Here is a 27720-nt window from a genome sequence, read left to right as displayed (position 1 = left end):
GATGCATCAATGAGAAGTCAAGTGAAGGCACATTTTCAGCCATTCTGTCCAGTCTGAACTTCCTTCCCAAAATGAAAACAGAGTTAGGAAATAAGTTGCCAATGAATTTATGAAGCAGATAGTATAAACTGCTCAAAAGACAATTATGCTTTTTAATGGAATATGCAAGAATGGAAGTAGGCGGACTGAACTGGGAAAGAAAGGCTGCTTATTTCAACAAATAAATTTTATTAGTTTCTTTAGAGCAAGTGAATATTCAATGCATCTTATGGGTATTTTAAAAAAAGCAACATATCCTCTATAAATTTAATACAATTAACACTGTAAAGATGAAATGAAAGGTAACAAGATTAAAAAGAAATTCATGTTTATATATATTGTATTATATTCCTCACATACTGAAACTTATACTGTAGTTAATCTAGGAAATAAGAACTTTACTAGGAATCCAGGTCCACTCAGCAGAAACCCATCCTCAGAGTTGTTGCAATACCTGGAGTTAAAAAAGAATTTAATCCAAGCCAAGACCTTTTCTTCTTGCTTTCAATTTAGTTTCATCCTGGCACCAACATATTGGAAGAACTAACTTCGGAACTGTTCTTTGAGGGAACCAAGGCAATGAGTTAAGTAGGAGAAAGTGAGGTCTGCAGACGCTGGAGATCAAAGCTGAAACTTTATTGCTGGAACAGCACAGCAGGTCAGGCAGCATCTAGGGAACAGGAGATTCGACGTTTCGGGCACATGCCCTTCTTCAGGAATGAGCAGAGAGTGTTCAGCAGGAGAAGATAAAAGGTAGGAAGGAGGGACTTGGAGGAGGGGCGTTGGAAATGTGATAGGTGGAAAGAGGTCAAGGTGAGGGTGATAGGTCGGAGTAGGGTGGAGGCGGAGAGGTCAAGAAGAAGACTGCAGGTCAGGAAGGCGGTGCCGGGCTGGAGGGATTCGGCTGAGACAAGGTGGGGGAGGGGGGATGAAGAAACTGGTGAAGTCCAAGTTCATCCCCTGTGGTTGGAGGGTTCCCAGTCGGAAGATAAGACGCTCCTCCTCCGACCGTCGCGTTGTTGTGGTTTGGCGGTGGATGAGTCCAATGACCTGCATATCCTCGGTGGAGTGGGAGGGGGAGTTGAAATGCTGTGCTACAGGGTGATTGGGTTGGTTCGTCCGGGTGGCCCAGAGGTGCTCTCTGAATCGCTCCGCAAGTAGGCGGCCTGTCTCCCCAATATAGAGGAGGCCACACCGGCTGCAGCGGATGCAGTAGATAATGTGGGTGGAGGTGCAGGTGAATCTGTGGCGGATATGGAAGTTTCCTTTGGGGCCTTGGAGAGAAGTGAGGGGGGAGGTGTGGGCGCAAGTGTTGCACCTCCTGCAGTTGCAAGGGAAGGTGCCGGGAGTGGAGGTTGGGTTGGTGGGGGGTATGGATCTGACAAGGGAGTCGCGGAGGGAGTGGTCTCTACGGAAAGCTGATAGAGGAGGGGAGGGAAATATATCCTTGGTGGTGGGGTCCGTTTGGAGGTGGCGGAAGTGACGGCGGATGATGCGCTGTACCTGGAGATTGGTGGGTGGTAGGTGAGGACCAGTGGGGTTCTGTCCTGGTGGCGGTTTGAGGGGCGGGGCTCAAGGGCGGAGGAGCGGGAAGTGGAGGAGATGCGGTGGAGGGCATCGTCGATCACGTCGGGGGGGAAATTGCGGTCCTTGAAGAAGGAGGCCGTCTGTGTTGTGCGTATTTTGAACTGGTCCTCCTGGGAGCAGATGCGGCGGAGACGAAGGAATTGGGAGAATGGGATGGCGTTTTTACAGGGGGCGGGGCGGGAGGAGGTGTAGTCCAGGTAGCTGTGGGAGTCGGTCGGTTTGTAGTAGATGTCCGTGTTGATTCGGTCGTCTGAGATAGAAACAGAAAGGTCTAGGAAGGGGAGGGAGGAGTCCGAGACTGTCCAGGTGGACTCCTCCCTCCCCTTCCTAGACCTTTCTGTTTCTATCTCAGACGACCGAATCAACACGGACATCTACTACAAACCGACCGACTCCCACAGCTACCTGGACTACACCTCCTCCCACCCTGCCCCCTGTAAAAACGCCATCCCATTCTCCCAATTCCTTCGTCTCCGCCGCATCTGCTCCCAGGAGGACCAGTTCAAAATACGCACAACACAGACGGCCTCCTTCTTCAAGGACCGCAATTTCCCCCCCGACGTGATCGACGATGCCCTCCACCGCATCTCCTCCACTTCCCGCTCCTCCGCCCTTGAGCCCCGCCCCTCCAACCGCCACCAGGACAGAACCCCACTGGTCCTCACCTACCACCCCACCAATCTCCATGTACAGCGCATCATCCGCCGTCACTTCCGCCACCTCCAAACGGACCCCACCACCAAGGATATATTTCCCTCCCCTCCTCTATCAGCTTTCCGTAGAGACCACTCCCTCCGCGACTCCCTTGTCAGATCCATACCCCCCACCAACCCAACCTCCACTCCCGGCACCTTCCCTTGCAACCGCAGGAGGTGCAACACTTGCGCCCACACCTCCCCCCTCACTTCTCTCCAAGGCCCCAAAGGAAACTTCCATATCCGCCACAGATTCACCTGCACCTCCACCCACATTATCTACTGCATCCGCTGCAGCCGGTGTGGCCTCCTCTATATTGGGGAGACAGGCCGCCTACTTGCGGAGCGATTCAGAGAGCACCTCTGGGCCACCCGGACGAACCAACCCAATCACCCTGTAGCACAGCATTTCAACTCCCCCTCCCACTCCACCGAGGATATGCAGGTCATTGGACTCATCCACCGCCAAACCACAACAACGCGACGGTCGGAGGAGGAGCGTCTTATCTTCCGACTGGGAACCCTCCAACCACAGGGGATGAACTTGGACTTCACCAGTTTCTTCATCCCCCCTCCCCCCACCTTGTCTCAGCCGAATCCCTCCAGCCCGGCACCGCCTTCCTGACCTGCAGTCTTCTTCTTGACCTCTCCGCCTCCACCCTACTCCGACCTATCACCCTCACCTTGACCTCTTTCCACCTATCACATTTCCAACGCCCCTCCTCCCTACCTTTTATCTTCTCCTGCTGAACACTCTCTGCTCATTCCTGAAGAAGGGCATGTGCCCGAAACGTCGAATCTTCTGTTCCCTAGATGCTGCCTGACCTGCTGTGCTGTTCCAGCAATGAGTTAAGTAACCAGCTTGTTCTTTAGATAGCTCTCCAATAATAAAAAAGCTAACAAATATGACTGGCCCACAGCTCTTAGGATTTGCCACCGTAGCACCCACAACATCAAGTGTTTATGTCGTTGTGAGTTCCTTCCAAACACAGACTTGACCATTTAGAAGGACAAAGGCAGGTGAGTGTAAATATGATCAGCTGCAAGTTCCGCTTCAAGCCACATATCATCCTAACTTGGAACTATATCATATTCCATCACACTGCTGGATCAAAATCCTAGTATATCCTTTTCTAAAAGCATTGTATGTGTGAGGATATGCCAAAGACTACATAGGTTGAAGAATGGAGCTGATTATCGTACTCTCCAAGGGAATCAGAGTTGATTAATAAATCTGGCCAAACCAGCAAGCCTACCTTCCAAAAACAAACAACATGTGAAAACTCCATTAGCATCACCAAAGCCCCCACCACTAACATCCTGGGAAGGCACAATTAATTGAGATAATTTGAGGTTTTATAAAAGAAAGTGACATCTCAGCTCAGACAAAGCATTAAAGGTATGAGGTTAGAGTCTGTCTTTATCCTAGTCTTGAGTCAGACTGGTTCTATGTCCAAAGTAGGAATTAATAAAATTATTACATGGATTTACTGCCTGCAGATTATGCACTTTGAGTAAAATAGAATGTATCTGCAAATGCAAATTCACCCCATTGACTTATATCTGTGTGTGTCTATGAGAGTGTTCACAAATGTGCATGTGATGCGCACACACTCACTCACTCTCTCTCATGGACGCACACACCTATGAGGGAGTCTCCACTTCCTCCCTAGCACTCTGCTCTAAAGATAAAAGCACACTGCCATTCCTTTGGCCTTTAACCCAGTATAAGCTGATTGTGTTAACTTAGTTAATTCAGGATCTGCTTTTTATGTTGTAGTTAGGGACGTCATACCAAACACTCCACCAGGCATACTTTTTCACCATTCAGGAAAGTTTCAGTTATTTTTTCACTTGGTATGGTTTTACATCAACCCTTATTGATGGGTTTTGGTTAACCATTTGCCCTAGTTATCACATATGAAGGCAAGACACCAGTGACCTGTCCCTGCAATTTCTGTTTCTTGTACTTTCTTTGGGCATTGATGAAGATGCTATCTGTAGTCCTGCCATATCAGTACCAAGAAGTAAATCTACTCCCTCAACAGGTAATGTTTTTCCTAATCCAACAACTCTCTCTCCTTATAAAGGAAAATCACATTCCAGTTGTACTTCATATCAGGGAACCGGAGCTCCCATCAAACTCTCTGGAGGGAAAATTAATTCTTTCTCCAGTAAAAGTGACGTGTTGCTCCTGTGTCTCTTAGTATGGTTAAGTGTTTAGTTACCTCACCTGAAGAAAAGGAATCATCCTCCCTTTTGGCAAAAATCCTGCATGCCTCTCATCTACGTGACAATTTCCTTACTAGGAACCGAATTCAGCTCCAGCCTTTTTGTTATAGTTAACGCTACAACCTAGTCCACGGTAGTACCTTTTTGTGATCTTTCGCCAACCCATTTTTACTAATGCTTATGAGCCCTATGGGTCTACCTTGCAACTTTGATCATTCCAAATGCACATGGCCTGACATTTAACCTCCACTCTGTGATTTTATTTTTAATCCAAGGAGTAGTTCGTGGTGTGCTCCCCAGTGTCCATTCCCTACCCTGGTTTCCTGCCTCTCTTTCACTCTCCCACGTTTTTATTTTGCTCAAATCCCTGGGAGTGAAAGAAAAAAGGTTTATGCATCAATTCATAATCATGAGCCATTACAGCTACTGTACAATTCTTTCATGAGTTCTGATTATAGAAGGTAAGGAAGTTTTAAATTCTTCTAAAGAATAATTTCTCTGAGGGCATTATAAATATGATCAGTCTTTGATGTTCTTATCCACCTATCAAAATTATTGTGTTTAACGCTTTTAAACTCAATATAAGTTTGTCCATCTGTTTCTATAAGCTTTCAGGACCATCTCAAATGCATTTAGAATATCACTTCTCACCTCATCATAATCCCTAGATCATTCCTTTGTGCTTTACCAGTTAAATTACTTTGCATGGGCACATCCCACCTGCTTTTGGCCACCTCATTTGTGTTGCTATCTTCTCAAGTGATGGGAAAAAAAGCTTCCACATCCTTGTCTTCAAACTTTGGCAAAACTTGCTCAATCTTAAACGTCTCCTGACTGAATATAATGGCTTGTAATTAGAAACGTCCTCTTCTCTGTTTTTCCAAACCTTTGGGTTAGATTGAAGATGCATCATATTTAACTTAAATTCTTGTGTTCTCTCTCTCTCTCTCTCCTCCCTTTCTTTCTCTTTTCTTTCTCTTTCTCTCTCTCTTTCCTCTCTTTGGAATTCCAGTTTCAATTATCTCATTTCCATCTGCCTGAACTGCAACTCAAGTTTCACTGATGCATCTGATATACTATCTGCCCCACCTCTCTATTGCCGCTAAACCCAACTATTTCACTTATTAAGTCTAAACTCCCTGCCTTCTTACCTTGCTCTGGTAACTTTATATCCAGTCTGCTGACTAACTCTGCTAGTTTAGCTTTAGTTGTACCCTGCAACCAGACCAGGGAAACTTCTGACACATTCAGAACTATTTCCAGTGCCATTTGAAAAGTAATCACCCACTTTAAATACCAAAATGCAAAATTCCAGACCAACACTGTCTGCGTTTCAAAATCCAGGAATCCAGCCCCTGGTCATGTTATAACACGGAGACAGTCTGTTGAACTAGATCAGCATTTCTGTATTCACAACATAGTAAAATTAAACGACTGACTCCCAAATAGTCATTCCAATGGTTCCTAACCAAACTTTTAAATGATACTTTGTGAATAATTAATTTTTACACACCAACTTTCTCCATTAAATAAACAATTTACCTACTTTAAGATCTACAATAATTTTAGCAAACTGATTAATGTCTGTCCTTTAAACCTAAAACATGTTTTCAGCTTCCCATTCACACAAGAGACAGATAATAAATAAAAGAAAATAACACAAATGGCCAGATTACTTAAGTGGCGTTCCTAATGCATTGTTTCACAGGTGTAAACGTATGGACTTTCCGGAAACATTGATCAGGATCACCTTCTCAGTTCACCCAGGCAAAGGAACAATATTTCTAACTCAGTTTTCTACTGTGTGGACTTTTGGAAGTTGATGTATCAAATTAGGCAGGGAGCTTTCAAATTTTGATAGTCTTAGCAGCAGGCCAGAATCATTTCTCAGAAAACATAGTTCCACCCTGATACACTCATCAACTCTTCCCGAGGCTTCAATAATTATTCAACACCGGCCATATGCTTGAACACAGGGTCTCTTCCAGATTTGCTGGAAGCTCACATACTGATCTCATTAATAGCCAACTTCTGCTATCTGTTTAAACACAATGCTCTTCCCAGCTTTGCTGTGATGGTTGGAAGCCTTTAGGAAAGGATCAGCCTACAATTAACCCTTAAGCTTAACTCACAAACATCAAAGCTTACTTTTACCTCAAGCTGTCATAAAACTCACCAATCTTTTTCAGTTTGCAAATTAAAACTGATTACAGAATAAAATAAAAAATAATGAAAAATCAACAAGGATTCTAACATGGTGAGCTCTGACTTTATCAACTCCTCATTTTCCTGTTAGTCTTTTGACCAATCATAATGTAGTAAAACTGTAAATGTTTTTAATCTATATTAATATTGCTATTGCCAGTTAAACTTACACCCCTTAGTTCACCATTTTTACTTTTGCAACTGCACTGATGACTTACTCCTGATTATTCCCAATTTAATTCTGGAATTCCTTCATGGCTTAATGGTATTATCGCTAGATTATTAATCCAGAAACTCAACTAATGTTCTGGAGTCTCGGGTTCAAATCCGGCCATGACAAATGGTGGAATTTGAACTCAATTAAAAAAAACTGGAATTTATTGATGACCATGAAATTATTGTTGATTGTCAGAAGAAACGATCTGGTTCACTAATGGCCTTCAAAGAAGGAAATGTGCCAGCTCATGTGGTCTGGTCTATACACTACTTCGCACCCACAGCAATATGATTGACTCTCAATTGCCCTCTGAAATGGCCAAGTAAGCCATTCAGTTGTATCAATCGCTATGAAGTCTCAAAGAAATGAAACCGGACGGATTACCTGTCATCAACCCAGGCACTGGAAAATACAACAGCAGCAGCAGCCTTATCGATCTTGCAAAGTCCTTCTCACTAACGTATGGGGGATAATGCCAAAATTGGGAGAGCTGACTCACAGACAAGTCAAGCAACAGCCTGACATAGTTATACTCACAGAATCATACCTTAGACATTGTCCCAAATACAACCACTACCATCCCTGGATATGTCTTGTCCCACCAACAGAACAGATCTGGCAGAGGTGGCGGCAAAGTGGTACACTGTTGGAAGCAAGTTGCCCTGGAAGTCCTCAACATTGACTCCGGACCCCACGAGGTCTCCTGGCTTCAGGTTAAACATGGGCAAGAAAACCTCCTGTTGATTACCATGTACTGTCCTCCCTCCGCTGATAAATCAGTCTTCGTTCATGTTGAAGAACAATTGGAGGAAGCACCGAAGACAGCAAGGGCACAAAATGTATACTGTGTGGGGGATTTCAATGTTTATGGCTTGGCAGCAGCACTACTGATCAAGCTGGTCGATTCCTAAAGGACATTGCTGCTAGACTGGGTCTGCAGCAGGTGGTGAGGGAATCAACAAGAGGAAAAACATATTTGACGTCATCCTTACCCATCTATCAGCTGTAGATGAATCTGTCAATGACAGTATCGGTAAGAGCGACCACCTCACGATTCTTGTGGAGATGAAGTCCGCCTTCACAATGAGAAGAACCTCCATCGTGTTATGTAGCACTATCATCACGCTAAATGGGACAGACTTCGAACAGATCTAGCAACTCAAAACTGGGCATCCAAGACTGAGGTGCTGTGGGCCATCAGCAGCAGCGGAATTGTATTCCAGCACAATCTGCAAAGTCTTGGCCTAGCATATACCCCACCCAACCATTACCATTAAGCGAGAGGATCAACTCTGGTTCAATGGAGAGTGCATGAAGGCATGCTAGGAGCAGCACCAAGCATACCTGAAGATGAGGCATCAACCTAGTAAAGCCACCAAACAGGACTATTTGCATGCCGAGCAACATAAGCAGCAAGTGATAGACAAATTAAGCGATCCCACAACTAACAGATCAGGTCAAAGCTCTGCAGTCCTGCCACATCCAGTCATGACTGGTGGTGGACGATTAAATAACATACTGAAGGAGGATGTTCCACAAATATCCACAAATGATGGAAGAGCCCAGCCCATCAGTGCAAAAGATAAGGCTGAAGCTTTCTCAGCAATTTTCAATCGGAGGTGTCGAGTGGATGATCCAATTCGGCCTCCTTCAATGATCCAGCATTCCAGCTGATTCAATTCACTCCATGTGATACCAGGAAATGGTGGAGACATTGGATACTGCAAAGACCACAGCCCTGACAACATTTGGAGGGCGGCACGGTGGCAGGAGGGCGGCATGGTGGCACAGTGGTTAGCACTGCTGCCTCACAGCGCCAGAGACCCGGGTTCAATTCCCGACTCAGGCGACTGACTGTGTGGAGTTTGCACATTCTCCCCGTGTCTGCGTGGGTTTCCTCCGGGTGCTCCGGTTTCCTCCCACAGTTCAAAGATGTGCGGGTCAGGTGAATTGGCCATGCTAAATTGCCCATAGAGTTAGGTTAAAAGGGGCAAATGTAGGGGTATGGGTGGGTTGCGCTTCGGTGGGTCGGTGTGGACTTGTTGGGCCGAAGGGCCTGTTTCCACACTGTAAGTAATCTAATCTAATCTAATTTAAAAAAAAAATTCCAGCAATAGTACTGAAGGCTTGCCACTCCCCTAACCAAGCTGATCCAGTACAGTTACAACACTGGTGTCTACCCGACAATGTGGAAAATTGCCCAGGTATGGGTCTTGTACATTAAAAGCGAGTCAAATTCAACCTGGCCAATTACCACTCCATCAGTCTACCCTCGATTATCAGTAAAGTGATGGAAGGTATCATCAACAGAGCTATGAGTGATGTCCAGTTTGGGTTCCGTCAGGGTCACTCAGCCCCTGACCTCATTACAGCCTTGGTCTAAACATGGACAAAAGAGCTGAATTTCAGAGGTGAGGTGAGAGTGACAGCTTTGACATCAAGGCTGCATTTGACTAAGTGTCGCATCAAGGAGCCCTAGCAAAACTGCAATCAATGGGTATCGGGGGCAAACTCTCCAGCAGTTGGAGTCAGACCTGACACATAGGAAGTTTGTATTGTTTGTTGGAGTCATCTCAGCTCCAGGACACCTCTGCAGGAGTTCCTCAGGGTAGTGTCCTCGGCCCAACCACCTTCAGCTGCTTCATCAACAACCTTCCCTCTATCATAAGTGGGAATGTTTGCCGATGACTGCACAACGTTCAATACAATTCACGATTCCTCAGATACTGAAGCAGTTGATGTTCGAATGCAACAAGATCTAGACAACATCAAGGCTTGGGCTAACAACTAGCAAGTAACATTCACACCACACAAATGCCAGGCTGTGACCATCACCAATAAGAAACAATCTAATCGCGGGCCCATTGACATTCAGTAGTGTTGTCGTCTTGGAATCCCCCAAAATCAACATCGTTGAGGTTCCTATTTGACCAGAAACTCAACTGGACTCGCCACATAAACACAACAGCTACAAGAGCAGGTCAGAGACTCGGCATACTGCAGCGAGTAACTCACCTCCTGACTCCCCAAAGCCTGTCAACCATCTACAAGTCACAAGTTAGAAGTTGTGATAGAATACTCCCATTTACCTGGATGAGTGCAGTTCCAACAATGCTCAGGAAGCTTGACATCATCCAGGAGAAAGCAGCCCGATTGATTGGCACTACATACACAAGCATACACTCCGTCCACTTCAGATACTACCTACAAGATGCACTGCAAAAATTCAAAGATCCTCAGACAGCACCTTCCAAACCCATGATCACTTCCATCTAGAAGCTCAAGGATAGCATATATATAGAAACACCACCATTTTCAGGTTCCCCTCCAAGTCAGTCGCCATTCTCACTTAGAAATATATTGCTTTTCTTTCACTGTCCTTGGGTCAAAATCCTGAATTCTCTCCGAGGAATTATGGGTCAACCCACAGCAGGTGGACTGCAGTGGTTCAAGAAAGCAGCTCACCACACCTTCTCAAGGGCGAGTACGGATTGGCAATTAGTGCTGGCCAGCCAGGGACACCCACATCCCACAAATGAGTAAAGAATCATTTCAGCAAAGCTACAATTTATGTATCCCATGTACTTACAGAATTTTGACATTAACCCCTACAATGTCAGAGGAAAGTTCCGTATTTAAGCGACTCTAAGGATTTGGTATCCCATTAGTGGCAGGGAAGGTATGGACAAAACACCTGGATGCCAACTTCCACACACTGACATTTCCAGCACTACCCTCTACATATCTTGCAGGTTACTCATTCTTCTCTCTGCTGGGATCACCTCACATTATCATCTGAACATAGACTCACCCTCACCTTTTTGACATCTTGCACCCAACGTTTGCAGTCACCCTCCTGAAATTTTCTCAGTTTATCCTCTTCACACATTCTACTTGTGGCTCTGGTTTCTCTCCTTGTAGGGGAAAAGAGTGCCAAATTCTGGGGAGCAGCAGAGGATCGACAGTGGATTGCAGTCATATTAAAGATTGACCAGTACGGAGGAATAGGCACCACACATTAAGCAGGGTTGATCAGGTCACAGGCATTGGAGATGGAGAGAGGACGGTCTCCCATATACCTGGTGACAGCGTTAGGTATCACACTGCCACTTGGCACATAACAATTATTCAGGTTGAACTGATGTCACAATTAACTGAGATGACATGGTGTACACAATGTAGAGTTTGAGTCCTTTCCCCATATCAATAATAACTCAGGTCTTTTATCTCCTGTAAGATGAAAGAGGAACTGGGATGGAAGGAGATTCAGAATTCCTCAAAAGAAGGAAAGCACTCTGCAGATGTATTGTCATATGAATCTTTTGTACCCACAACGAGCAGAGATGCTCATCTCAATGGATACTTCTACAGAAATAGTTGGATTGTCACATGCTGAAACATACAAATAAGCAGGATCACAGCTGAAGACAGAATTCTCAGAGGATGCAGGTGACACCAAGCAATGGTCAGTTAGACCTTTACACCCAGACAAACAAGAACATTTGATCCACAGAAACACCACCACTTTTAATTTGCCCTGCAAATCACACACCAAGGCACTTGAAACTATGTCACTGTTTCTTCAGCATTGCTGGGGTACCCTGGAATCCCTTCTTAACAGTATTGTGGGTACACACAGGCCACATGGACTTCAACAGTTCAAGGAAGCGGCTCACCATCAATTTCTCAAGGACAATTAGGGATGGGTAACAAAGATTGATTTTTCCCATGCCCAGATCCCAGATGAATGTATTTAAAAAAAAGACACTAAGCTTTGAGAGTCATCCATAAAAGGGAGATTTGTGCATCCTGCAGTAGTGCCAAGACTTCTGCCTCAGTTCACCTCTATGTGAAGAGGCGCCATCTGCATGTGGTATCAATAGTGGCAGGCAGTATACCCAGATCAATGGCCTACTTCGTCTGTGTCCTCCAGGCTAGCAGAGAAGTACAGGTGGGCAAAGACAAGAAAGATGGAGGAGGAGCATACCTCTTCAGTTTCCTGTTCTCATCTCTTGTTTACCCACACACAACATAATTGTCCATGCCATTCATCCCAGACAAAGCCCTGCTGCTTTCTGCCTAATGACTGAGCCTGCATGAAGGTGGGTGTGGCAGAATTTGATGGAGCCCTCATACATTCCAGAATTTAGATGACAGTTGCTAGAGGTATGTCATCTGTCAGAGTAAGTAAACAAGCAACCTGTAACTAATACAGCTGAAGCTGTGGGGTTGCGCCAAACAGGAGTCCTACTAATGAATGAGAAAGTTATAATAGTTGTGTGTGGAAATCCACTTGGACAGGGAGCTGGGTGCAACAATGCTCATATTTATGCTTCTTTATTTGATTATAGGTTTTTCTTAATTTGAACTGCTCATTCTCTTGCCTCTTACTATGTTCCATATTTATCAAAATTCCACTTGAACAGTCACCTTCAGGTGATGGCAAGATCAGATTGGACGACAAGGGTTTTGGATTTTTGACTTGGAAATGATAGGGAACCATTCCAAATAAACTCAAGTATTCAGGATAGCTGGACTATGCACTTATGACGTTGTTCCAACCATCAGATTACTGATGAAGGGCTTACGTCCGAAACATCAATTCTCCTGCTCGGATGCTGGTTTACCTGCAGTGCTTTTCCAGCAACACACTCTTTACTCTGATCTCCAGCATCTGCAGTCCTCCCTTTCTCCTGACCATCTCTGGCAGTCAGGTGAGTGGCTTGCAGCCTACTTGGCTACATCAGGGTCCTCTTGCTCTTGTTGAGGATGCCAACTGGCCTCCACCATCCTCTTTCTGCAGCAGACCAAAACCTTCTGGAGATCCTTGTTGGGGATACTAAATGTACCCTAGATTTGTCCAGGCATATGAGTTACATTGTTAGCAATCTGAAGCTTTGCTCAATTATTGGTCATGTGACTCCTTTTAGACCTCTTTTCTTTATCAGCAGTAGAATTCCTTACAGGAATCATTAGCCATGTCAGCAGATGAATGTCTGTCACTCTCATCTCCCCTCTGAAATTCAGCTCATTTATCTATGTTTGAGCCAAGGCTTTAATGAGGTGAGAAGCCCTGTAGAACCCAAACTGGACATCAGTGAGCAGGTTATTGCTGAGCAAGTGCTGCTTGATAGGAGTATTGACGTTCCACCACTTCATTTTAGATAAAGTAGTCAGGCACGTGATTGAAGTATCAGTGGAGATTCATTTTGCAGACAGTGATTGTAACTCCATTAGATTCAAGATTGTTATGGGAAGGACAAGGATGGGCCTGAAATCAAAGGTCTAAACAGGGGATTTTAATAAGATGAGATATGATTTGGCTAGAGTATGCTGGGAACATATACTTTTAGGTAAATCAGTGTCAGAGTACTGGGACACAATCAAGAAGGAAATAGGGAGAGTACAGAGCCAACATGTTCCAATGAAGGTAAAGGATGGGATCAACAAATACAGTGAACCTTGCATATTGAGGGATATACAGGATTGGATAAAGAGGAAAAGGAAGGCCTGTAACTGATACAGCGGGCTCAGAACAGAGGCTCTCGAGGAGTTTGGAATGTGCAAGGAGGAATTTAAAACTAAATTTGGAGAGGGAAAAGGGGGCACTAAATGATAATGGCAGGTAAAATAAAGGAAAATGGGAAATTATTTTACTTGTACATTAAAGGATAAAACAAAAACTCAGGAAAGAGTAGAGCTCATTCAGGGCCACAGTAGTAATTTGTGTGTGGAGTCAGAGGATGTAGATAGGATTCTAAATAAATGTTTTGGCGAGAAAGACAATGTATAGGTAAAGAGGTCAGCCAAAAGGGCTATGATATAATTTTTAAAATGAGCATAGGCAGAAAGTAGATTCTGAGTGTTTGCAGGCTTAAAAGTAGATAAATCTCCTGGGCTGAATGAAATATATTTCAGGAATTTGAGTGAAGCAAGGTAGGAAATAGCAGGGTGGCAATTATTTTCAATTCTTCACTGGTCACAGGAAGGTACCAGAAGACTGGATGACAGCCAACGTCATACTATTATTCAACAAAGGTGCAAGGAAAAAAACCAGGAAACTACAGGCCAGTCTGTCTAATTTCAGTGACGAGGAAACTATTGGAAGTAATTCTGAATTAATATGCACTTGGAGAGGCAGAGATTAATCAAGAAGAGTCAAAATGATTTTGCAAAGGGGAGGTCATGACTGATGAACTTAATTAGTCTCTTCTTCGGAAAATTCAGTCATGTAGATAAGGGCAAAGCACCTGATATAGTCCACTTGGACAACAGCAAGGATTTTGATAAGGTCCCATTTGGGACATTTATAGTGGAAGTAGAGAGTGAAGGCATGTTTTAGTGACTGGAAAGCTGTGACCAGTGGGATCCTTGTAGAGTAACAAAAATAGACGCGGAGGCAAAGGCGGCGGAAGAATTGTTCGATGTCACGCCGCGTGTTGAACTCGTTAATCCAGGAGCGTAGGGGAATGAAGGTGAGGCCTCTGCTGAGGACTGATCTTTCATGCTCAGAGAGGGGTAGTTCTGGAGGGATGGTGAAAACACGGCAGAGCTGGGAGCTAGGACCTGGTGTGGGGCTGGAGCTGGGAGTGGGGGTGGTGGTGGGTGTGGGGGCGGGGACGGAGAAGGGCTTATGCCTGAAGAAGGGCTTATGCTTGAAACGTTGATTCTCCTGCTCCTTGGATGCTGCCTGACCTGCTGCATGTTTAATTATGCTGCGCTTTTCCAGCAACACATTTTCACAAGTGGGATCCCACAGGGAGCCCCAGCTATTTGTGGTATAATTTAATCATTTAGACTGAACGTGGGGGTGGGGGGTTGATCAGTAAGTTTGCACATGATACAAAAGGTGGTGGGTTGTTTTCCTTGGAGCAGAGAACACTGAGGAGGTGGAGGGTGGGGAACGTGATTGAGATGCATAAAACTAAGGGGTACCGGTAGGGTAGATGAGAAGAGACATTTTCCCTTGTGAAGGAATTAATGATCAGCGAGTGCAGATTTAAGGTCAGGGGCAGGAGATATAAAGGGCAAGTGAGGAAAACATTTTTCACCCAGCAGGTCATAGGAATCTTGAACTCACTGCCTGAAAGGGTGGTAAAGGCAGAAGCCTTTATTTAAGAAGTAATTAGATGAGTACTTGCAATGCTATGGCTGTGTATAAGGCTGTGGGCCAAGGGCTGGAAAATGAGATCGGGGTAGTTAGAAGCTTATTTTTGACAGGTACAGACTCAATGGGCCAAAGGGCTTTTTTTCTGTGCTGTAGATCTCTAAGATTCTAACCATCAGTAATCGGTTATTTACTGAACAGTATAAGTTAACTACTATGTTGTTCTAGAAGACATTAAGTAAGTAATCCTTTGACTATAAAACATTTTGTGTTATCCTGGATCATGGACACCATCATATGAACGCAAGTCTTTTTCTTTATTTGACAATAAGTTCCATCTACATTATTTCGATGTGTAAAAAAACATCTCTAACATTCTGTTGAAAAGTGAATCAGCTGGTGATTATGGTTCACGTTTCAGATTTCCAGCATCTGTAGCATTTTGCTCTTATCATAATTAAACATCATGTGCAACGCAGTCACTTTTTTTTTCTAATAAAACATTTTTACATTTTTTTGAGTGATTTACAAGTATTTAAATAAATACTACCCAATTTCAAAAGTACTGGTCACAATATATGACTACTACAGAATTCCATTTTTGAACCATGTTCATAAACAAAATCAAATCCCTACATAATAAAAAAAATTAAAAACCAGATCATCATCTATTCGATTATTCAAAATGTTTTTGTGACATATTCAAAAACCCCATACATTTAAATCCAAATAATAAATATTCAAAATCTCTTGGAGAAATTGCTTGCTGCCAGATCTTGGCTTGCTTTCTTTACTAACTAGTTGGCTGTGTTTCTGAACTCAATTACGATTTCTTTATTATTACCAACAATCCTAATGCTTAGCCTGACCTGCTCCAGCACTGCCTGGTCTGTGCTGATAGCCATCCAGTGCCATAGACTCTTTTGAAGGGATAAGAATGCACTTTGAACCTGCCAAACCTGGATGGTTGGTAAGGGATACTCTCTGATTGGTGGTTCAAGGTTTCTCCTCAAGTGAGGTCCACCAATGTTGGAGCAGTTTTTTTTCCAATTTTCAGACTGGGGGAGGTTAAAAAAACATGTATCTAATGTGCTCAGTCTGTACAAGCAACATTAGTGGGCGGCACAGTGGTTAGCACTGCTGCCTCACAGCGCCAGAAACCCGGGTTCAATTCCCACCTCAGGCGACTGACTGTATGGAGTTTGCACATTCTCCCCGTGTCTGTGTGGGTTTCCTCTGGGTGCTCCGGTTTCCTCCCACAGTCCAAAGATGTGCAGGCAAGGTGAATTGGCCACGCTAAATTGCCCGTAGTGTTAGGTAAGGGGTAAATGTAGGGGTATGGGTGGGTTGCGCTTCGGTGGGCTGGTGTGGACTTGTTGGGCCAAAGAGCCTGTTTCCACACTGTAATGTAATGTAATCTAATCTAATCTAATTATGGTTGGGCTTTGATTGCTGAAAAATGGGGCTTGAGTGATGGCTCTAGAATGTGGAATACTTTGGCCACTTCTAGTATAGTGGATAATTTAACATATTTTGCCTTTTGACTTAGCTTCATACTATGAGGACACTTCATATAGAATACAATAAACACATAAAATATCTGAAGACTGAGACTTGAGAAGAATGACTTTGCAAATAATCAGTTTGACTGAAAAAAATCTAGACGCACACATGTGATTTTGAAAATGTTCCCATTAGCTTTAAATTTAAAAAAATGAAAAGTTTGTTTCCACATATAACCATCTCACCTGCCTCTGGAATTTTCTCATCCCACGATCTGATTTTTCCAGTTCAGACTTCAGCTCATCAACTGTAGCTTGCAGATCCAGTATTCTGGAAGAATGATCACAAAAAGTCATAAATAAAGTTACAATAAAAAATCCCAATCTCTCAGATGGACACGAATATAGAGTAGGAAGAATAAATTCATTTTAAAAAAATCAGCAATTCAAACAGGGCTTCTAGAACAAGGGAACATAATCTTACAATCAATTGCTGGTGAAACTTAGCACATCTGGTAGCAATTGTGGGAAGAAAGCAGAGTTAACGTTTCAAGTCTAGTGACTCTTCATCAGAATGGTTAGCAGCTAGGAAACTGGTATTTATGCTGAAGACGAAGTTGGGGGGAGGGGGGGAAGAGGGTTTGGAGAGCTCAGCGGGTAGGTGCAGATGGAGAGAAGAGAGAGACAGAGAGAGATATGAATTCTTGGTGAACAAGGAGATTATGGATAGCAGGACAGGACAGGAGAACAGCTGAATAAGTGATAGTTAGAGCTAAGAATAGGAGAGATTGGGTGACTGTGCTAAAAGCAACCCATGTCATAACTGGACCAGGTGTGGATAGATAAAAAAAAAGGAAGGATGGTATCAGACCCTAAGTTATTGATTTGCTATTGAATCCAACAGACTGCAGGGTCCCCAAGTGGGAAATGATATGGCTGGAATACTGCAGCAGACCTGCCTTTGAAATGTTGGTGTGGGCACACAGTGGTGTGGCAATTGAAAACTGGCACACTCCTCCTCCATTCCCAATACCTCTTCACACCCCCATGGCATTTTCCCATGCAATCGCATAAGGTGTAACACCTGCCCATTTACCTCCTCCCTCCTCACCATCCAAGACCACAGACACACCTTCCAGGTGAAGCGGTGATTTAACTGTACTTGTTTCAATTTGGTATACTGTATTCACTATTCACATTGTGGTCTCCTCGACACTGGGGCAATAAAACGCAGACTGGGTGATGTGCTTTGAACACCTTCATTCAGTCTGCAAAAATGACCCTAATCTTCCTGTTGCCTGCCACTTCAACACACTACCATGTTCCCACACCAACATCTCTATGGCAGGGCTGCTGCAATGTTCTAGCAAGCCTCAGTGAAAGTTCAAAGAACAATGTCTGATTTTCTGATTGGGAACCCCAGCTTCTAGGACTCAAACATCAACTCTGCTTTCTTCTCACAGATCCTGGCAGGCCTGCTAAGATTCACCAGCAATTTCCATTTTTGTTATAGATCTCCAGCATCTGCAGTTCTTTATTTCATCTTACAACTGATGCTGGGTCAGTTAGTAAAGTTTCCATTGAAAAGGTAGCTGAAATGAGAAATTCTCCTTCAGTATTGAAATTGTTATTGAAACACCCTTTGTCAACAACACGAAAATAATAATTTTTCAGCCCTCCTCCATTCCGAAGAAAAGGCTGTGGACTTGGAAAAATTGACTGCTTATCTCTCTCCATAAACATTAGCATGCCACCTATATTTCCCGAGCATTTTCCGTTTTCACAGATGAAAATGGTATCAGGCAAGGGTACAGACATAATGAATTAAAGGCATGCAGATTGATGTGAGGTATTGATCTAATTTGATCTCTTGAATGGAATAGGATGTGGGGTTGAATTGTCTAACCCCAATGTTAGAATTATTCTGAGGCCAATGTCTGAAATAAAGAATTAGGGTAACTGTACGACCATACGACAAATATTTGAAATCAAATCAAACTAAACTATCGAAACGTGAGCAAATGGGTATCTTGGCAGTTTTTTTAATTAACTTTAAAATATATGTTTGCATATTTATACATTGAGATTTTAATGTCAAAAAAACATAGAAAAAGCATTATACATAACATTAAAAAAAATTAACTTATAGAGTCATAGAGCACAAAAACAGACCTTTTGGGCCAACTCATCCATGCCAACCAGTTTTCTCAAACAAAACTAGTCCCATTTGCCTTCTTTTGGCCCATATCCCTCTAAACAATTTCCTATTCATGTACACATCCAAGTGTCTTTTAAATGTTGAAACTATACTGCATCTACTCCTTGACACCAAATTTGTTAAGATATTATAGGTTGTCACTTTCACCTCACCTCTAGACTTCAGTTGTGTCTAAATTTGAAACAAGGTTACTATGTAGTCTGGAGCCATGCGTGGGTTACTGGGGAGCACCTGATGCTTAATCGTACTGCTGATTGGTAATATTGCAAATACTGCATAAATGAGTGTGTATATATATGCATGCTCTAATGGGCAATATTAATTGGGATATGAGGATCTTATGATGTAATGGTAGTATTCCTGCCACTGGATCAGAAGCCTGTTTTATGACACATCTCACTTAAGATGTGCCAGAACATGTCCAAATAATGGATTTTAAATAATTATAAGAACCAGTTTCCAAGGGCAGGAGGCCCATCTTTAGAAAGAAATGGTAGAACCAGAGGGTGATAGTTGAGGGGTGTTCTTGTGACTGGAAGTCCGTGTCCAGTGGGATCCTACAGGGATCAGTTTTGGGGCCTTTGCTGCTTGTGGTGTATATAGATGATTTAGACTTGAATGTAGGAGGACTGATGTTAGACGATACAAAAATTGGTGGGGTGGTAATTTGTGAGGAGGATAGCCTTAGATTACAGAAGGATAGATTGCCTGATGATTGGCAAATGGAATTCAATATGGATAAGTACAAAGTGATGCATTTGGGCAAGACAAACAAGACAAGGGAATACATGATCAACTCCCCCACCCCACGGAAAAAACTTTGTCTATTTATCCTATCCATGCCCTCATAATTTTGTAAACCTCTATAAAGTCACCCCTCAGCCTCCGACGCCCCAGGGAAAACAGCCCAGCCTGTTCAGACTCTCCCTATAGCTCAAATCCTCCAACCCTGGCAACATCCTTGTAAATCTTTTCTGTACCCTTTCAAGTTTCATAACATCTTTCCAATAGGAAGGACACCAGAATTGCATGCAATATTCCAACAGTGGCCTAACCAATGTCCTGTACAGCCGCAACATGACCTCCCAACTCCTGTACTTAATACTCTGACCATATAGATCATATCTGCCGCTCTGCCCTCATCAATCCTCTTTGTCCTGAACTAGAGGGCATAAGTTCAGGGTGAGAGGGGAAAAATATTGAAGAGACTTAAGGAGCAACCTTTTCAAGCAGAGGGTGGTACGTGTATGGAATGAGCTGCCAGAGGATGTGGTGGAGGCTGATACAATTGCAACATTTAAGAGGCATTTGGATGGGTATACGAATAGGAAGGGTTTGGAGGGATATGGGCCGGGTGCTGGCAGGTGGGACTATATTGGGTTGGGACATCTGGTTGGCATGAACGCGTTGGACCAAAGGGTCTGTTTCCATGCTGTACATCTCTATGACTCTATCAGTTGCTACCTGAAGAAGCACAGAAGATCAGAGGGACCTTTGTATGCATGTCCACTAGCCCTTTAACATAACAGTACAGGTAGATAAAATGGTTCAGAAGCCATATAGGATATTTTCCTTTATTAGCTGAGGTATGAAGCTTAACAGCAAGGAGATTATGCTGAAACTGAACAAAACGTCTAGGGTATTGTCTTCGGTTCTACTTTCCACATTAAAGGAGGGATGTGATTGTAATGGAGAGAGCATGGAGAAGATTTACCAGAACATTGCCCAGACTAAAATGTTTTAATTATGAAAAGAGATTGAACAGATTAGCATTGTTTTCCTTGAAGCAGCGAAGACTGAGGGGTTACATAGTTGAGATATATAAAATTCAGGGGAGGCATAGATGGGGTAGATAGGAATACATATTTCCCCATGGTGGAAGGATCAATAACCAAGGGACATTCATTTCAGGTAAGGGCCAGGAGATTTATAGGGGATATGAGAAAAGATTTTTTTTTCACCTAGAAATTGTAGGCATCTGGAACTCACTGCTTGAAAAAGTGATAGAGGCAGAAACCGTCATAACATTTAAGTATTTCAATGGGAACTATGATGCTAAGACTTAAAATCAAGTGCTGGAAAATGGGATTGGAATAGGTAGATACTTGTTTTTGACTGGCACAGACTTGACAGCCTGAAGGGCTTTTTTCTATGCTGTAAATCTCTATGAATCTATCATTAATGAGTAGTCTGCGCTTATGCTATACTGAACATGGGGAATAAATCAATGTGGAAGACAGGTTGGGACATCTGGTCGGCATGAACGGGTTGAACCAAAGGGTCTGTTTTCTTCCTTCACCAAACAGCTGTCTACTACACTACCACTGACTGCGTCCATTTTATTACTGATAAATTGAAGTTAGTTAGTCAGGCAGTAATTAGTCAGATTCTATCTACCCACTTTGCAGTCAGTGCCAGCCAATTAGGCATGTGCTGATAGGTATCTTCAACACTTTTTGACACTTGCATGATTCATTCTGGAGCACAGTTACACAAAATAAAAGTATCAGTGTCCCTTGTCATTGCTGTATTCGGTGCAAACAGATGTCTACTAATGGGATGTGGGGTGAAATTTAAGGATTAAATTGAAGGGAAGTACAAAAATTCAGAAAATAAATGAGAGAGCAGAGGTGCAGGGTAGTGAACGGACAAACAATAATCAAAGTGTGACAGACAGAGGTCGGAAATTAGAAACAGAGAAATGAATTATGATTAAAAAGTCAAAGCTTAAGGATCTTTATCAGAATTCATGCAGCATTTGCAACAAGATAGATGGGTTGATGGAACAAGTATAAATAAAATAACATGACTTGATGGCTACTATGGAGATGTGGTTATAGGGTGATCAAGACTGGAAAATCAATATTCAAGGGTATTTGTGTTCCAGAAGTTAGGTAAGAGAGAAAGGAAAGTGGGGTAGCTTTGATCATCAAGAAAGTTCTCAGTGTAACAGGTGCAGCAGGTCATGATGTGGAATCAGTTTGTGTAGAAATAAGGAATGGCAAGGGTTGGAAATCACTGGTGGGAATTGTCTATAGGCCCCTGAAACATTACTATACTGCAGGACAATATATAAATTTGGAAATAATGGGGCAGTGTAAGAAGGGCTCTACATTTGCCACAGATAATTTTAATCTGAACATTGTCTTGAAAAGTCAGATGAGTAGTGGTGACAGGGAAGACCAATTTCTAGAATGTATTGGGAACTGCTTTTTAGAACAGTATGTAACAGAACTTACTCAGGAACAGGTTATTTTAGATCTAGCCATGTGCAAAGTGCTAGGATTGACAAGAGATCTCGTAATTAGGGATCGACTAGGCAGGTAGCAATCAAAACATAGAAGAATTTCAATTTTAGTTTGAGGGAGATCAATTCAGGTCTCAATCGAATATTCTCAACTTCAATAAGGAAAATTACAGAGCCATGAAGGAACAATTGGGAAAATAGTCAAAGGGGAAAATCATTGGGTGAGCAGTGGCAAACTTTTAAACAGATTTCATAATGCTCAGTGAAAAAATTACATTCAAAAAGAAGAACTTGACCTGTAATTAACAGCAATCAGAAACAGTATCCAAGCAGAAACTAAGACTTACAAAGTGATGAAAAATAGTAAAATTATAAGGTCATGCACTTTAGTAGGAAGAATCAAAGGCAGACTATTTTTTAAATTCACTCATGGGATATAGGCGTCACTGGCTGGACAGCATTTACTGCTCATCCCTAGATGCCCTTGAGAAGTTGTTGATGAGGTGCTTTCTTGAAACACTGCAGTTCACATGCAGTAGGCCGACCTACAATGCTCTCAGGCATTGTGCTAGGTATGACTCCAACATTGGAGAGTCTTCCCCAACACCAACTGATTCTAGTTTTGCTTGGGCTCCTTGATACTACACTTGGTCGAATGCATCCTTGATGTCAAAATATATCACTCATCGCAACTCTGGAATTCAGCTTTTATTAATATTTGAACAAAGGCTATAATTAGGTCAGTAGCCAAATGGCCCTGGTGGATCCCAAACTGGGCATCACTGAGCAGGAGCATCTTGATAGCACCATTGATGACAATTTCAGTCAGTTTACAGATGCTTGAGAGTAGATTGATAATTGGCTGGGTTGGATTTGTCCTGCCTTCTGTGTACAGGACATACCTGAGCAATTTTTCACATTGTCAAGTAGATGACAGTTTCGTAACTGTATGGAAACTGCTTGGTTAGGGAATGGCAAGTTCTGACGCACAAGTCTTCAGTACTAATGCCAAGTGTTGTCAGGGCCCATAGCCTTTGCATTACCCAGTGCCTCCACCATTTGTTGACATCACATGAAGTGAATCCAATTCGCTGAAGACTGGTATCTGTGATGCTGGCAACCACTGGATGAGGCAGAGATGGATCATCCACGGTTGAAGATTGCTGCGAATATTTCAGCATTATCTTTTGCACTGATGTATTGCGCTCTTCTGTCAGTGACGATGCAGCTACTCCAGTGAGTTGTTTAATTGTCCACCATCATATACAATTGGATGCGGCAGGATTGCAGAGCTTAGATCTGATCTGTTGGTGGTGGAATCACTGTTTATTACTTGCTGTTTGACACACAATTAGTCCTATTTGGTCACTTCACTAGGTTAACATCTCATTTTTAGATTTCTCTGGGGTTGCTCCTGTCATGCATCTAGCACTTTCCATTGAATCAGGTCAATTCCTGTTGATGGCACTAGTAAAATGAGGATATGCCTTGCCATGAGGATGCAGATTGTGCGGGAGTGGAATACTGCTGCTACTGATAGCCCACAGTGCCTCACAGAGGCCCAATCTTGAGTTGTGAGATCTGATCAAAGTCTGTCCCATTTAGCATGGTGACAGTGCCACATAACAGAATGGAGGTTATTCTCAATGTGAAGGCGGATTTGTCTCCACAAGGGCTATGCGGTGGTCACTCTTACTGATACAATCATAGACAGACACATTTTCAGGCAGCAGATTGGCAAGGAGGAGGTCAAGCATGTTTTTCCCTTTGTTGGTTCCTCACTACCACTGTGGACCCAGCCAAGCCACCTAAGATAGTGCACATTGAAATCCTCCATCCAAAATATATTTTGCAGCCTTGCCACCCTCAGTGCATTCTCAAAGTGCTCAACATTGTCATACTTATAGAATTATACCTTGCAGATAATGTCAGGCTGTTGCTTGACTAATCTGTGAATCAGCTTTATCAATTTTGGCACGAGCCCCCAGATGTTAGTGCAGTGAACTATGCAGGGCTGACAAATGTCTTTTCTGGTGCCGAGGTCTGGTTTCGTTGCTTTGTCTTTGCAGTGATTGATACAACTGAATGGCTTGCTAGGTCATTTCAGAGGGTAATTGAGAATCAACTACATTGTTGTGGGTCTAGGAATCATATGTAAGCTAGACCAGGTGAGGATGGCAGATTTCCTTCCCTGAAGGATGTTAGTGAACCAGATGGGTTTTTCTGACAATTGACAACGGTTTCAAGGTCATCAGTAGATTCTTAATTGAATTCAAATTCCATCCACTGCCATGACAGGATTCAAACCTGGGTCCCCAGAAAATTAGATGAGTCTTTGGATTAATAGTCAAGTGATAATACCACTAGGTCATCATCTCCTATTATTTAAATAGAAAGAGACTTAAAAAAAAAAGTGCAACACAAAGCAATCTGTGTGTAACTGTACAGGAAACTCAAGGATCTAACATGCAGATGTGGAAAGTAAGAAGGTAAATGGAATTTTGGACTTAACTGCTAGGGAGATGGGAGTTTAAAAACAGAAAAGTATAAGGTGTAGGTTTGCTCGCTGAGCTGTAGGTTTGATATCCAGACGTTTCATCACCTGGCTAGGTAACATCATCACTGGCGACCTCCAAGTGAAGCGAAGCGAAGCAAAGCTGTTGTCTCCTGCTTTCTATTTATATGTTTGTCCTGGATGGGGCTCCTGGGGTTTGTGGTGATGTCATTTTCTGTTCGTTTTCTGAGGGGATGATAGATGGTATCTAGATCTATGTGTTAGTTTATGGCATTGTGGTTGGAGTGCCAGGCCTCTAGGAATTCTCTGGCATGTCTTTGCTTAGCCTGTCCCAGGATAGATATGTTGTCCCAGTCGAAATGGTGGTTTTTTTCCTCCGTGTGTAGGGCTACGAGGGAGAGAGGGTCATGTCTTTTTGTGGCTAGCTGGTGTTCATGTATCCTGGTGGCTAACTTTCTTCCTGTTTGTCCTACATAGTGTTTCTGGCAGTCCTTGCATGGAATTTTGTAGACGACGTTGGTTTTGTCCATGGGTTGTACTGGGTCTTTTAAGTTTGTTAGTTTTTGTTTGAGAGTGTTGGTGGGTTTGTGTGCTACTAGGATTCCGAAGGGTCTTAGTAGTCTGGCTGTCATTTCTGAAACTTCTTTGATGTATGGTAAGGTGGTTAGAGTTTCTGGCTGTGTCTGGTCGGCTTGTCGTGGTTTGTTCTTGAGGAATCTGCGGACTGTATTTTTTGAGTATCCGTTCTTCTTGAATACATTGTATAGGTGGTTCTCCTCTGTTTTCCGGTTCGTCTGTGCTACCGTGTGAGGTGGCTTATTGGAATAGTGTTCTGATAGCTTCGTTTATGTGTGTTGGGATGGTTGCTGGTGTAGTTAAGTATTTGGTCAGTGTTTGGTCAGTACACACGGAGGAAAAAACCCACCATTTCGACTGGGACAACACATCTATCCTGGGACAAGCTAAGCAAAGACATGCCAGAGAATTCCTGGAGGCCTGGCACTCCAATCACAATGCCATAAACAAACACACAGATCTAGATACCATCTATCAACCCCTCAGAAAACGAACAGGAAATGACATCACCACAAACCCCAGGAACCCCATCTAGGACAAACATAAAATGGAAAGCAGGAGACAACAGCTTCACTTCACGTGGAGGTTGCCAGTAATGATGTTACCTAGCCAGGTAATGAAATGTCTGGATATCAAACCTACAGCTCAGCGAGCAAACCTACACCCTAAACCTCAACCTGAGCTACAAAACTTGCACAGGAAAGTATTGTTATATCTGTACAAATGTTGATGAGGCTGCACCTGAACAGTTTTGGTCTTGCATTTAAGAAAGCATTTATTGAAATTGGAGGATGCTCAAAAGAGATTCTCTAAGTTGATTTCTGGGTTACAAGGATAGCTTTATCAAGAACAGCTAAACAGGTTAGGCCTTTACTCATTAGAGGTTAGAAGGGGTGATCTTATTGAAACATACAGCATTATTCAAAGTTTGTGCGAAGATTTGTAGCTCGGGTGCTCGTTGCTGTAGTTGTGTTCGCCGAGCTGGAAGTTTTTGTTGCAAACGTTTCGTCCCCTGGCGAGGCGACATCATCAGTGCTTGGGAGCCTCCTGCGAAGCGCTTCTTTGATGTTTCCTCCGGTGTTTATAGTGGTCTGTCCCTGCCGCTTCCGGTTGTCAGTTTCAGCTGTCCGCTGTAGTGGTTGGTTTATTGGGCATGGCATTCATCCACAAACTCCATCAACAAACACATCGACCTGGACCCAATATACCAACCACTACAGCGGACAGCTGAAACTGACAACCGGAAGCGGCAGGGACAGACCACTATAAACACCGGAGGAAACATCAAAGAAGTGCTTCGCAGGAGGCTCCCAAGCACTGATGATGTCGCCTAGCCAGGGGACGAAACGTTTGCAACAAAAACTTCCAGCTCGGCGAACAGAACCACAGCATACAGCATTATAACTGGTTTGGCAGGGTAGAAATTGTGAAGATATTTCCACTAGTGGGGAAGCATGAACTAGGGGAACACAGTTACAGAATAAGAGATCACTAATTTAAAACTGGAATTTCTTCACCCAGAAGGTAGCGAATATCTGAAATTTGCTACCCCCAAAAGAGCTATGGAGATTATTTCACTGCAAGTCTTTAAAGAGAGGTAGGCAGATTTTTGAAATATCAGGGAGTCAATACCAGGGCTATGCTCAGCTGGTATAAAACAGGAGTTTAGGCCTAGGGAAAATCTGCCATCTCCTTGTTGAATGATGGGGCAAGATTAATGGGCTAGATGCTGTACTCCTGCTCCTATTTCTTATGTTGCTCTTCTCTATTATTGATCTCAACCATATGAAACAATGATCAATCTTACTCAAATACTACACCACAAACACTTGATTCTCTCAACTTAATCTAACAATACCTTTTTTCTATTGGACTGAGAACATGCACAAACAGTTCAGAAATTCCTCCCACTTACCATTAAGATGATTTCAATCAACATAGCTAACTTAACTCCCCCAATGTCATCATTCTATAGTTCTTGCACATCTCAGTGTTTGTCTTCTGCAGTATTACTGCTCATTATTTGTAGTCCTCAGGACTAAGATCAGAGAAAATCTACCAGCATAGAAACACCAAAAACATAACAATGTAATTTAGAAACTACTTACCTTCTTGAAAGCATCTATTAATTAATGTTGCTTTCGACAATTTGTAATTCTTGTTTCTCCACCTTGTAATGATACTGTGGTTTTAATTGTTGTGATTTATCCTAGTTTCTTGTAAATAGCGATTGTGGGACAGGTGCAGAGCAATCTGAGGATAAGCACTTGTGAAGCCTTGGATTTTTTTTCTAAAGTCAGAACAATAGAAGCAGCCTGAATGGGTGTGATCAAGCTCCCACCCACAGAACCAGGATTGTTAGTTTTAACATTCAACACAATGCACTGGGGTTATAAAAACCTATCACATTTCTCTCTGCTACAGCTGAAAACTGGAGTTCTTTCCCTGGATTGTCTGTTCTTTTCTCACTTTCTTCTGTTAGGCTATTCTTTCCTTTCCTTTCTCTCTTTCAGAGCTAGTCTCTCTTTCTATTCTTCTTCTGCTTTCAATCGCAATTGAAACTGTTTCATTTCCTTTTCA

The 27720-nt window shown here is 43.0% G+C and overlaps 1 protein-coding gene across 2 annotated transcripts in view; it reads right to left on the bottom strand.

Moving 5' to 3' along the window:
• Positions 1-27720, bottom strand: part of cep135 (centrosomal protein 135) — a 135814-nt gene that overhangs the window by 85663 nt on the left and 22431 nt on the right. For both annotated transcript variants that reach the window (XM_043690562.2, XM_043690581.2), the window contains exon 7: positions 16831-16915. In XM_043690562.2, coding sequence (XP_043546497.2) covers positions 16831-16915 — 85 coding nt within the window. The remainder of the gene's footprint in view (positions 1-16830; positions 16916-27720) is intronic.

This window comes from Chiloscyllium plagiosum, unplaced genomic scaffold (genome assembly GCF_037043375.1).
Source record: "Chiloscyllium plagiosum isolate Xiang-an unplaced genomic scaffold, Cpla_swu_hap1 HiC_scaffold_1, whole genome shotgun sequence".
NCBI lineage: Eukaryota > Metazoa > Chordata > Chondrichthyes > Orectolobiformes > Hemiscylliidae > Chiloscyllium > Chiloscyllium plagiosum.
The sequence above is the reverse complement of the archived record's forward strand: the minus strand, read 5'-3'. Positions and strand labels throughout refer to the sequence as shown.